Source organism: Mustelus asterias, chromosome 6 (assembly GCF_964213995.1).
Source record: "Mustelus asterias chromosome 6, sMusAst1.hap1.1, whole genome shotgun sequence".
NCBI classification, from domain to species: Eukaryota; Metazoa; Chordata; class Chondrichthyes; order Carcharhiniformes; family Triakidae; genus Mustelus; species Mustelus asterias.
The window spans coordinates 62,480,796-62,494,978 of record NC_135806.1 but is presented as its reverse complement, the minus strand read 5'-3'; the positions used below and the strand labels follow the sequence as shown (position 1 = coordinate 62,494,978).

Below are 14,183 nucleotides of genomic sequence, written 5' to 3'. Positions count from 1 at the left end.
TCTATCACAAAATAGGTACACAACCAAAAACCGAATGAACAATTTATAGAAAATGAAACTTATGTGCTCATTCAAATATATCCCCCTAGTGCTTTTTTTCCCTGTCAGGAAATAAGAAGGAACTTTAGAAATACATTTAATAACCTATCTGAAAAAAACTAAAGGAATCTAGACTTTTATCTTCCAAAAGATCACATCTCATGCTACAGTAGGCTCTCATTCAGTTTTGCTACCAAATTGATATTTATGCACATGGAAGGAACATTTTACACAAAAATACACTTACATCTGTCTCAGTGGTTGTTATATTTCACTGCAAACCAAAACAGATGCTTCCTTTCAAACGTATTTCACAAATTTCAGAAACTAAAATGGGTGCAACATTGTATGGAAATTATGACAAGAAACGGTTAAAGTCAACAAATACACAGATGCACTGAAGGTGGGAAAAAGAATAAAAACAAACCCACCAAAGAAAATAGAAACTTTTAGAGCAATCATGATGTTTTATCAAAGCCTTATCTGTTATATTCCTTCTTCTCTTCTCTTTCCCGTTCTTTCTCTCCTCTCTTCTGTTTAGCGCATTCACTATCAAAAGAAAGGGGGTAAGGAATGGAGGCTTTGACCTGCAGCTGTAACACAATACTTTCACACAGCCCTGTCGACCCCCTGACATAAATTTTACACCGCAGCTGGCATTTACACACTTAGCATTTCCATATGTATAGCTTGGTCTGTGCTAATTATGCTAATCACCTGTCTAACTCTCCGCTGCGAAAAATGGTTGTATTTAGCAGTCCACTGCCTACAAATACAGCTTACTGTGTGGCTGAAATGTACATTCAGACAACCCTGAATGGCAAGATTTTTCCACGTTGCTGGCTTCATTCAGACTGCAGAAAAATTTATTCAAGTCAACTGGTTTCGGCCTGCAACAAAAAAGTTACGAGAAAAAAGTGAGTGTGTTCCTGCCCTAACATTCTAAGTCTGCTTGCAAGCAAAATGATAAATCAATTGGTGTGGGAAACAAAAAAAAGAGATATCTTTTGCAAGCCATGTGAAACAGTAGCTTTAAAAAAAAAGAAAAACTACTAGATCCACCCATTTCTTCCCAAGATCTCCAGAATGAAGCGCATTGGTTCTCTTTACAGCAGGTATTAAAACAATAAAACTAGTTAGATAAAAGTCACAGAAAAAAAATCTCCTCCTCCAGTATTTCACAGAGAATAAATGAATTACTAATTAACAATAAAATCATCTTGGACTGCTGAAAGATACTGTGCAACAACCACCTCCAGAATGCTCAGGGAAAAGACTGCCTTCTAATTTGAAAGAAAAAGTTTTGCACAATATTTTGAGCTACTTAATTATCAAACACCTTCAGAGTTTGTCAAAGTATAAATTATATAAATATTGTATCTTTAGATGCAATTTAAAGACATTTACATTTCAAATTGAATTCACTTTTATTTAAAAGGACACTACATCAAAGGCAATGATGGTAAAATTGGGCTGTACCATTGGCAGAAATTATGTAACATATGTATATATAGAAAGAGAGAAATACATTATGTTACTAAAGTTGGCAAATATAAACGTGGATATATATTTTATATGTATATTAAGCTGTTGAAAAACAATGAGACAATTGGATCTGACCCAGATTCTACCGGATTTTGAATTCAGTTGCAGTTCTTTGGCAGTGCAGAGTCTATAATAATTCAAATGTTCACTGTCAGTTTTGTTCCAAAACCTGGCTCAGCAGCCAAAACAGAAATAACACTACAACTACTGTGGTCATTTCACAGCACAGAAGATTTTTTAACTGGGGGAGGGGGAGGAAAGAGGGATGGAGGTTTAGACCACCCTGCTTCCATGGCACAGTATTCTGTTTACATTGCAGTGCATGATTGTGTAATACATATGGCATTTTTGGGCAGGATCCCTTAGCCTTGGGCCAAAAGCCTTTTAGCTATACTATTTTAAAACCTCTACACTAGCCATTTATTTCCTTTCCCTTTTGTAATACTTTTATTTGGAAATTTATCACTAAAGATACTGATAACATCAACCACTTTGTCCTCATTTCCATCAACAATGGCACTAAACTACTTTTTAAGCTAATTAAATAATAAATGCAAGAGAACTGCACATCTTGATCTACATATATAGTAATCCAGTCTTGATATAATACATTTCCAAAGTGCAACAAGATATAATTAACCAGTTACCTCCAACTTCCACCAGCAACATCTCAGAATAAGGTCAAAATTATTTGGACAAAATTAATCTCAAAGCAGGACAATAAAAACAGAACAGAAAAAAAAATCTGAATCTGAATTTTTCAATTGAGATCAGTTGCAGCCCAGATGAAGCCAGTATCCTAGTGGACATAGCCTATCAGCAGGTCACAGGGAGGTCAGCTTTGAAGGAGGAATCCAAATGAAATATAAACATGGCATCGTGGAAACCAGACAAATCTCCCATAGCTTCGTCCAGCCAGCACTAATCTAGGCATCAGCTGTGGAGCATAATCTAAACAAATGGATCACTCAGTTCATACATCTGGAAGCTGTCTTATTTTAGTCTTCAAGCACAGATATATACAGTTTAAATACCGGTCCAACATACAAGCTTTTTGTTTTACATTTGAGAGTCAGAGCCTTGTAAAATAAATCTTACAATCTACAAGTGCTTTACCCACATGTTGTCCTATATTGTCCAATGCAGTAAGGAGAGCTTTGTATGAGTCAAGAGAAGATGCTTTTTATAAAATGCATGTTAGGCAATGTGTGATACTTGATTACAGCACAATATTAAGGGAAAAAATTATTTTAAAAATACATAATTGGCATTTCTGCCAGACTCAAATGGTGCTCCATTGACCTGAATGTTGGAATAATATATTAATACCAATGTAACACAAGTTATTCGACATGTTTAAGGTGTCCAGTTTACAGATTTACAGTGGTGGAAGAGATCTTCAATGAGTGAATAGTTTGATGTGATAATGTCCTTTGCAGCACAAGAGATTAGATGTTACACTATAACTTAAGGGAGTCTGGTTATCTCAGTTGGCTAGGTGGCCAACATGTGATTCATAATAGCACCTCTGGGTTTGATTCCTGTCCTGACTGGGGTATGCTTTGGACCTGCTCCTCATCCTGCTCCTGAGACCACCACTGACATAAACAGACAAGGAAACAGCTCAGAATGAAGCATCAGCAGACAATGAGCCAAGGTCCTGCCTTTGGGCAGAACACACATGACATGACTGTAATTTAGTGGAAGACACATCCACATTTACCAACATCAAAAAGATAATAAAAGAGCTATTTTAATATTGAATTCAAGACTATAAATTATTAATACATTTTGGGACATCTTGGCAATGAATGACCAGGTAAGTACAGCTGTAGAATTGTTACCGGTGTGTTGAAAACAAACAAAAATGAATCTCATTCAAACTTTCAAGAGAAAAGTAGTGGTTGTGTAAGTAGAAATGACTAAATCAGGAACAAATAGGGAATTCAGATGAAATTTATTTACCCAAGAATGATGAGAATTTGGAACTGATTCTTGCAGACAAGTTGAAGCAAACATTATATATGTATTTATCGCGAAGCTTGACAAGTATAAGAGGGAGAAAGGAATAGAGGGTTATGATACATTTATACGGAGGAAAAATGGGACAAGGCACCAGTAGGACATAAACTCTGACATGGATCGGTTGGGCTGAATGGTCATTCCTGCACCATGTATTGTATATAATCCAAATTTAAAGCATGGCTTAAACCAGAATGAATATATAAAATAACAAAATGGACTACTTGATTAGCCAGGCCCAAAGAGGGTGAAGCAGTAACCCAATCTCTAACAAAATAAGTCAATAAAATAGACAAAACCTTCAGAGTTCTAATGGTATGGATTATGAGTCATTTTTCAAAAGTTATATTGTTTGTTTCAGTAGCGACCAAAGTGGTGAACAAGTTTTTAAAGAACATTGTTCATTCTCATTTTAAAAAAACTAGTATTTCATATGGCTAGGATTCCATTTTTAGAATGTCTGTCATTGAAGGTTTACTGAAGTGTTAGCCATTACCTCAATTGAAGATTATCTGGGCCAAGGGAGCTTTGGCTTGAGGTCACTCTTGTATAACTGGAAGTACAGACAATGTACCTTTGAGATTGCAACAGCAGTCAATAATGCAATACTCATCCTTGTGTGAGCTGTGCATTCTTGTGGAACAACATGGAGAAAATATGTTTCAAGCAGCAACTGTGCAACAGTGGATCATTCAATAGAATACTGCAATAACAACATCTGTAGTATCTTTTACATAAATCAAACTGTAGTTTATTGGGAGTCAGAAATCTCAATCAAAAGGAATAAGCATTTGAGAATGTAGCTGAAGACTGTAATACATGTACACAATTATACTATTGATGTCAAATGATGATATTATTTAGGTTAAATATGGAATCATATCGACCGTTTTAGCTGAGTATTAAAATTTACTAGTGGAACTTGAGTAATATTCCAAATAAATTATTAAACCTTGTACAGATCATATGGAACTTTGGAACGCTCTTCCTCAAAAGGCAGTGGAAACAGAGTCTTTGAATATTTTTAAGACAGAGGTAGATTGGTTCTTGATAAGCAAAGGGGTATAAGGTTCAGGATAGGCAAGAATATGGAATTGAGGTTACAATCAGATCAACCATGATCTTATTTGAATGGAGAAGCAGGCTCGAGGGACCAAGTGGCCTACTCCTGCTCCTAATTCATATGTTCATATGAACACTCGAAGTGGGGAGCACAACAATTGAAGGATGCAAGAGTATGTAGACACGGAGGAGATCAAAAGATTCAGTTACACTACACAATGTGAACGCTCAAGTTCATTATGGCCTGGACAGCTTATTTATACTGTCTGGGAGAACTCAATTCAAGTCCAAACCAAACTAGTGAATGAGAGCCTATCCCAGTATTTTTGACAGTAAGTGCATAAACTGGCATAAAACATTTCAGCAAAGAAAGGAATTTTCAAACAATTGTGTTATCTTAAGTTTATATGCTACTGTAACAGTACTTCTTAAGGTATGTTATAGGAAGCATTGATGTTCATTGCACACTGGTAAATGGTCATGTGGAACTGAATTCCAACTTTGTAAATACTGACTGTACTGCCACAATTATAATCCAGATCAAAGTTTATTTTGCATAATAAATGGTAGTTGCATAATCTGCGAGTTAATTACCAATGTTACTCTGCTTTTAATTTTGAATTGCCATACTTCCATTTTTAGTAGTGGTGGATTGATTTATTTTTGTTCTGTCGATGTATTTTGGACTTAGTAATGAGCAATAAGTCAGGATTAATCAATAACCTCATTGTAAAGGAGTCTCTAGCAATAGTGATCATAACATGATAGAATTTCATGTTCAGTTTAGTGTGAGTCTAAGACTAGTGTTATAAACCTAAATAAAGATAATTATAAGTGTATGAATGCAGATCTAGCAAAAGTGAATTGGGAAGCTAGGTTAGAATGTAGGACAGTAGAAATGCAATGGCAGATTTTTAAGGAGATATTTTATAACTTTCAGCAAAGATATATCCCAATGAAAAAGACTCTTTGAGAATGATGCATTATTCATGACTGAATAAGGAAGTTAAAGGATAGTATCAAATTGAAAAAAAAACCATACAAATCTGCAAAGATTAGTGGTCAGATGTTAGGTCAGTTTTTAAGAATCAACAAAGAACAACTAAAAAGAGAAAGAAGAGAATGGCGGAAAGCAAGCTACTTATTTAAAAGCATATAAGAGTTGCTACAAATTTTTTAATAGGAAAATAGCAATTAAAGCTGGTGTTGGTCCCCTTGAGAATGCGTTTGTGGAACTGATAATGAAAACAAGGAAATTGGAGAGGCATTCAATAGGTATTTTGTGTCTGTTTTTACTATAGAAGACTTAGAAAACTTCCCAAAGATACTTGAAAATCAATTATCAACTTAAAACAATCATCGTCACTAAGGAAAAGGTGCTAAGAAAGCTTTTAGACCTAAGGCTAACAAGTCTCCAGGACCAGATGGCCTGCATCCTAGGGTCTTAAAAGAAGTGGCTGCAGGGTTAGTAGATGCATTGGTTATAACCTTCCAAAATTCTTTAGATTCTGGAAGGGTCCCAGTAGATTGTAAAATACCTAATTTATTCAAAAAAGGAAGACAGCAAGCAATTACAAGCTAGTTAGCCTAACATCTGCCTTAGGAAATTGCTAGCATCCATTAAGAAGGAGCTCATAGCAGGATATTTAGGAAATTATAATTTGATTGTGTAGAGTCGTCATGAGTTTGTGAAAGGGAAACCATGTTTAACTAAGTTATTAAAGTTTTTTTGAAAAAGTGCAAGCAAGATGGTCAAGGTGAACCTGTAGATGTGGTGTACTTGGACTTCCAGAAGCATCTGATAAAGTGCCACATCAAAGGTTACTACACAACATAAAATTACAGGGTGTAAGGAGTAACATATTAGCATGGATAAAGATTCAGTTAATAAACAGGAAGCAGAGACCAGGGATAATGGGTTTTTTCAGGTTGGCAAACTGTGACAAGTGAAAATTATAGGATCAGTGCTGGGGCCTCAACTATTTACGATCTCCGTCAATGATTTAGATGAAGGGACCAAACGTATGGTATCAAAAGTTGTCAATGACACCAGGATAGATAGGAAACTAAGTTGTCAAGAGGAGGATGAGAGTCTGCAAAGGGACATGTAGGCAGGTTAAGTGGGTGGGCAAAATTTTGTCAGATGGAGTATAATGTGGGAAAATGTGAACTTGCCACTTTGGCAGAATAGAAAAGCAGTATAATATCTAAATGGAGAGAGATTGCAGAACTCAGTGGTACAGAGAGATCTGTGTGGCCTGATACATGAATCACAAAATGTTAGTATGCAGGTACAGCAAGTGATTAGGAAGGCAAATGGAACATTTGCACTTATTGCAAGAGGAATTGAATATAAAAATGGGTACATTTTACTGCAACTGCACAGGGCATATTTCAAATACTGTGTATTTTGATTTCAGAGAGGAGGGGTTTGTCTTATAAAGAGAAATTGGGCAGCTTAGACCTATACTCCCTGGAGTTTAGAAGAATGAGAACAGATCTAATTGAGGTGTGCAAGATGATAAAGGGGATTGACAAAGTAAACGCAGAGAGTATATTTCCTCTTGTAGGGCAATTTAGAACAAGAGGTCATAGTTTTAGGATAAGAGGTGGCAAATTTAAAACAGTGATGTGCAGAAATTACTTCTCTCAAAGGGTTGTGAGTCTGTGGAATTCAGTATCACAAAGCATGGGGAATGCTGGCACATTGAGTAAATTTAAGGACGAGGTGGACAGATTTTTAATTAGTAAGGGTTTGAAGGACTATGGTGAATATGCAGGAAAGTGGAGTTGAGGCCGAAATGAGATCAGCTGCGATCATACTAAATGGCGAAGCAGGCTTGAGGGGCTAAATTGCCTACTTCTCCTCCTATTTCTTATGTGTATGGTTTGGTTAGAAGCAGTTCAGAGAAGGTTCATTCAACTCATTACTGGAATGAGGGTCTTATTATATAAAGAAGGATTGGATTGGTTGGACCTATATCCATAAGAGTTTAGAAGAACGAGAGGTGATCTTATTGAACCATACAAGATCCTGATGGTAGATTTGATAGGGTAGATATTGGGAGGATGTTTCCATTTGTGGGGTAGATTAGAACCAAAGGGCACAGTTCAAGCACAAGAGACCACCATAAGATGGAGATGTGGAGGAATTATTTCTCTCAAAGTGTCGTTAGTATGGTGGAACTCTCTTTCCCAGAAAGAAGAAGTGGCGGCTGGGTCATTGAATTTATTCAAGGCGGCATTAGAGAGATTTTTGATAGACCAGGGAGTCAAGGATTATGGGGGCAGATGTCAAAGGGGAGTTGAGAAACACCAAGATCATGGCCATGATCTTATTAAATGGTGCAGCAAGATCAAAGGGCTGAATGGTCTACTCCTGCTCCTAACTGCTATGTTCCTATGTATTTTACCACATGGACTGGGAAGCTCTGTAAAGAACATCTTTAAAATTTAAAAAAACCAAAATGTCTCAAGAGGAAACTAAATGTTAGTTTATATCATGGTGCCACAATTTTGTGCACAGGAGGAATTTAGAACTCTAATAGGCAAAGACCTTGTTTGTACTGGGTGTGAATGCTTAAAAGCCTTTGGATATCAAGGAGTATGTAGGCAGAAAACAAAATAGGGTGGAGAGGAAAACACTTAAAATACAATAGATTATATATGGTCTGTGGAAGAAATGGCCTCAATGGGTGAAGCCCCCCCCCCACCTGATTTTACTCTTTCTTTTGTTCTTAACCTGCTCCCAGGTGTTTTGCACTTTATAATTTAAATCGTTTAACTTATTGTAAGTGTTAAGCTTTTCATAAATAGTGAGTATTCAACTAATTAGATCATTTATTTAACTCAGAATACTAGTCATCAAAAAAAGCTTTCATTGCTGAAATACTTGGTAAATATACAATAACAGGAATAAATAGTAATTGTCAATAAATGCAGAGAAACTTCAAAATCTATTGATTATGTTGACTCTACAAGGTGAGAAAGACTCCAGTTTAAGATCTTCTTTTAGGATGTTATATTTGTAATCAATTAGATTTTTTTTCCAGAAGGAAATATATTAATTTCCACTGAATGCATCCGGTTCAATGCCAACAGGTATGGTATGGCTTAGTATCCTATGGCACAGTACAGGAAATACATCTGATCTGAACAGTGAGGTCCTTTTCCTAGAAGACTTTGAACGTTGTTGTTTTAACCAAACACGGAACAATATTTTAGGTCCTTTTGTTTATTAACAAGGCAGTTGGCATCAACTACTTCAATTGGATACATGATCTGAATAAGTGGTAGTTTGTTCTGAAAGATACCAACAGTGCCAGGCACTGTATATAAATTTAGTGATGATAAAGTAGTGCCCCATTATTCTTATCAATTGACTGATAGGAAAGCCAATTTCAAGAGAAAATTATGTCTGAAAACTCTCAAGAAGCCTATAACCATATCAATTTTAGTAACAAATTATATCTACATTCAAGTTTCTCCTAGGGAGCACCTGCCAATCATGGCTAGAAGTGAACAGTTGGCTGGTAACCATTCCATACTGCTCAAATTTACCTGCTGGTGAATAAACTGTGGAGCAAAAAAATGGAGAATTCACAAATTGAAGTGGTAAATAATAAAGGAGGTACAAAAAGCTAAGTGACTAAATTAAGATTATGCAACTTGTAACACTGTTCCAAAAGTACATTATTATAAACAATTTAAATATTTTGGCTATAAATTTGTATAACATTTAAATCCATGTCCTTGTAGAAAGACACAGTGGTATGTTATGAAGTATAATTTATTAACTTCTGGGGTATCCACATTATAAGAGTCATTGGAAGAAAACTGCAAATGTACAGAATCCTTTTGTATTTAGTGAGCTCAGTCCTTTAGATATGAACCTTTTGAAGACCAGATTTGGTAAACATCATCTTCATTCATATGGGACAGATACTGTACACATTTTTCAATATGCAAAAATGCACGCACACCCAACTGCAATGAATTATGAAAATCCAATAACTATAGAAATAGCTACATGTCCTTTCAACAAATTATCAAAACAACAAGTTAACTAAAATGATTTTGTATCATCAATTTTAGATACAATTTTAATGTGAAACTCAGCACATTCTCATCAGCAAGGTATATTTACTGGATTCCATCAGTAGCTAGTGATGTGTGGAGTATGAAAGCAATACTTTTCTGCAATAGGTCAAATTAAATTTACACTAAAATGCTCCAAAAATTTTTGATTGAAAATTGATGGACTGAACATAAAGGTTGTGAAACTGTTGTTCACAATGATCCCCCCTCAACCCATTATTTATGATGATTCCCCTCTCAACTCCATCATTTATGATGTCAATTTTCGCAAACCAAGAAAACTGGTCCCCCCCATACAGAACCCCATGCCCCCCCACAACTTCTCTCTCAGTTCCTCACTCTGCACTCCCTTCTGTTTATACATTTAACCACAGAAATATGCAACTGCTGCTCATTTGGTTTATTTGTGCAGAGCCCATGTTCGTGACCAAAGCGTTACACACTCTACTGAGAACACACACAGCTACATAAGATTCCTGCTGCTGTCAGCCATTTGGGGAGGAGGAGGAAAGACAGAGGGACAAAGGCAATATGTGAAGCAAATGAGAAGACAAAAATCATTTGGAAAAAAAAATCACAGCTACTGGTAGCAATAAAAACTTTGAACAAATGAAAATAAAACCATAAGAGGATTACTCATAAAAATAACATGTTGAAACTTTAGTTCATAAAGTGGCATTTACTGACTTTCATGAGACTTTATCAATATAAATAAGAAACAAAAACTTTCACAAATGAAAGTTTCATTTGATATATATATTAGAATAACAGTTTAAAGAAAAGTATCTTCCGCTGCACAAGTTTCACAATCCACTTTTAATTAGTAAAAAAGTACTGTGAGAAACATTTGAGACAACAATGTTTTCACTTCTCCCTCCCAAACAATAAAAACTGTTCATTTGCAGTGCTAAAAGCTCACTAAATGCATTTCAGATCGTGAACTACTCATGCATCAATTAACAATTCACCATTTTTGTCCCATTGTTTTTGACCACTAGAATGTAGATCAAAGCTCACAAAATCTTTCTTAATTGAACTTAAGTTTCCTCCCACAGAAGAAAAAAAACACGACTTATAGAAAACTTGTTTTTTAATGCAATACTAACTGCAATTATATTAAACATACGTCACCACCCGCTAGGTTACATTAATCTACTTTGCAAACATGCGTTCCAGTCTGTACGACTTCACTTTTTTCCTGAGACAAATGTTTTTTTTGAAAGTTGAAAGCTGTCCAAAACAGGACCACACACACACACACTCTCTCTCTCTCTCTCACAGAGAGCTGCACTGATCACATTCTGCTGCTGGGGGCACTCACAAAATGGCGGCTTTGACAAGCTGCACTCTTTTAAACCAAAAAAAAACACTTTTTAAGACCTCATCCGCCTCTCCTGAACAATATGCCACAAATCACTATCATCACCCCTAACACCAGGTTCCAGCAAGTTTTGCACAAACGTAGAAATTCATCATTATGGATTACAGCAACTTCTTTGTAACTTTCCCTTGGCTCTTGGCCAAAACAGCCATACAATAAACAATCCCACTCTGGGACGATGTTTCTTCATCTCCCCCCCGCCCACCCCCCGTCTAATATCACATTTATTATTTGTTTTAAAGCTGAAAGAAAATGGCCAGAAAGTCTCCTCTTACCTTCCACCCACAGCTCCTCGACATCGGTTTCTAGATTAGCAGCCCTTAATCCCACTGCGAAAGCCCCAAATATCAGCAGGCCCACAACGAAGAACTTTCCACAGTTCTTTTGAATGTAACAGCCCAGTTTAAACAACAGTTTCTGAAACTTAGCTCGAAGCCACAGCGGTGCTTTCCTTCCAGTAGCCTTTCCCTAGAAAATAAAAGACCAGAATGAGAGACTTTAAGGAACTGAGGGGAACTCAGCGGACAATCGCGCGTCCTTAAAGAGACAGCACTCCTTCTGATAGCCCACCGCCAGTCACAGTGAGAAGTATTTCAGTCAGAAAATGAACCTTTCATATCGCAAGGTGTTTACCCAAACTTGCAACATTCGGCAACTCTTTTGTGTTCAAAACACATTGAGGGTAAAGGTATTATGTTACTAAAGATGACGGCTGGTCACCACAGCGACTGTCACATCATCTGTCTGAGTGGGGTATCATTGCAAATCTACCGACAGTGGTGACAGGATACTGCGGGGAGTGAAATACAGATGTTGCAAACAGATTCGTGGTATCAAAGCTACATTTCTCAGCAAATGAATTAAGATGACAACAAAATGCATATTTTTTTTTTGGGGGGGGGGTTAAACACCAAAAGAGGATCAACATGTTAAGTTTTCCCAACTAGCATGTTCAATGTAACAACCACATTTATTGGGTCAACATCTAATGGAATACATAGTAGCAAATAGTACATCCACGTGGTTGCTCTGCTGAAACATCATAAGCTGGAGTAATTCATTTCCATAGCAGTATCAGGACGCTGTGATCTGAATTAGGAAGTGCAGCAGCCATCTGAGACTTACGACAATATTTGCGAACGGAAGAGGGCAGCCACATGGATTTCAGCTTAGAACCCTACTCTCAACAGATACCATCGCTCAAAGAATGCTTCGCTTTTTGTTTACTTTAAACCTTAAACACGCAGCCAGGATCTTTACTGCCTCTCGTGCTTTCTTAAAACAATAGATAATCCGGGATCCTCTTCGGTTTAATGTATTTATCTGGAAAAATGGCGTGTTAAGAGACATGAAATCCCACACACACACACACATCTCCAAGTGTGCCCGATGTTCCCCTGCTACTAATACTTGCAGCAGCTCTGGAAGCACCGTTCCGAGAGCTAAGCTTTGTTTACCCTTGCTTCAAACTTTCACTCATTTTAAGAGAATTGCTTGATAACACGGGTAAAAAGCAATGGTCCGGCGGCGTCCAGCTCCCACTATCTCGCTTTCGGATAATAATAGGGAACACAAAAGGGTGTGCAAAAAGGAAGAAAAAGGAAGGATTTTTACAAACTGGAAATGCACCTTTGAGATCTGATCCAGCGCAAAGGCAGCATCGCAATAGCTCGGCCGTTCCAGATAATCTAAAACCGCTGTCGGATGCCGCAGGTTTCTCCTTCTCCTCCTCCTGTTTTGCTGAACATGGTCCTCCTCTGTCCTTCGGCGCTCCGCAGTGTTAACAGCCGAGGCCATGTTGTGGATGCGACTGGGCTAGGATAATCACACACCGTCTTAGCTCCCACCAAACGGCCACTTTAATCCTCAGCAAAGTAGACGCTGTCTGGCAAACTTCATACTCCTCGGAGCGATGGCGAGTCAAAGTTTGCGCCTTCCATTCCCACATTTCGCGATCTGGGGGATCCCGGCGATCTTCTACATTCACGGGAACGGTGCGCTTTTAAGAGAGACCCGGAGAGCGAAGCTTGAAAACGTTCACCTTCTTCCAGAGACTGGGGAGTTTACCCGCACCGATCACTCGCTTGAACCATTCTATGCACCAGGCCCTGGAACTCTGTGAGCCTTGATTCAATAGAAAAAAAGCCTCTCTCTCCATTTAGGGGGGAAGGAAAGCAAAAACCCGCCTCCAGGGCCGTCAGATGGCTGGGAGAAGGCTTGTATTGCTTGGCTCTGATTGGCCGAGGAAGGCAGAAATTACTCAGCAAACACGACTATTATTAGCTGCTTAGCAACAGCTCACCAAAGTAGAGAGACCACCCAGGCTGTGAATGCATCCATGCCCACTTCAGGGGAGCCGCGGTTCGCCTGAAAGAAATCATAGCTCTCCACTCCCGTCTCCCTCTCCCTTCTTTTGCACGCACTCGGTTTAAAACAAGAGTTAATGTACAAAGATATGATCCTGGGATTATATTTCTTCAGCGGGCACCTCGGGGGTTTCTGCAGATTACACAGCGGGCCGATTCTCGCGAGGAGATTGAACTTTTGGAGGCACTTTGCTCTGGTTTAGAGAAAACCCTTTAGCGGCATCTTGGCCCCAAGTTGTAACAAATGCTGGGAGGTCTCCCCGTTGAATCGCCAGCTTGCACAAATAATGACAGTGCCTGCATCGTGCAGTGGGGAAGTGTCAGCTTTTTGCATTCACTCGAAATCTCAATAGCTGCTCTTTCTCGATCCACACATTAAATGAAGAACAAAATAAACTTTTTTTGTGGGGGGGCGAATCGCCCCGAGTAAAAGGGAATATTATCAGACTGGAGAAAAACAAACTTATTTATTTGTTAAATCACGGGATAGGGTGCATTTTGGATACAAATAAGGTTATCATCAATTTTTAATCATAGAAATCTCCCACATGCCTCCCGGCCGCCCCCACACAAACCACACACACACATTTTCATTTTATTCATTGAGATAGGGGAGTTTCACTGGAGGTCATGTGACCGGCGTACCCAGGGCGACGCGCTGCAACAATGTG

At 38.0% G+C, this 14,183-nt stretch overlaps 1 protein-coding gene across 1 annotated transcript in view; it reads right to left on the bottom strand.

Moving 5' to 3' along the window:
* ptch1 (patched 1) overlaps positions 1-13,286 on the bottom strand; it is a 76,717-nt gene extending 63,431 nt beyond the window's left edge. Inside the window, exons 1-2 of the mRNA XM_078214409.1 lie at positions 12,776-13,286; positions 11,422-11,614 (exon numbers count right to left, since the gene is read on the bottom strand). Coding sequence (XP_078070535.1) covers positions 11,422-11,614; positions 12,776-12,943 — 361 coding nt within the window. The 5' untranslated portion in view covers positions 12,944-13,286. The remainder of the gene's footprint in view (positions 1-11,421; positions 11,615-12,775) is intronic.
* Positions 13,287-14,183: the final 897 nt, after the last annotated feature.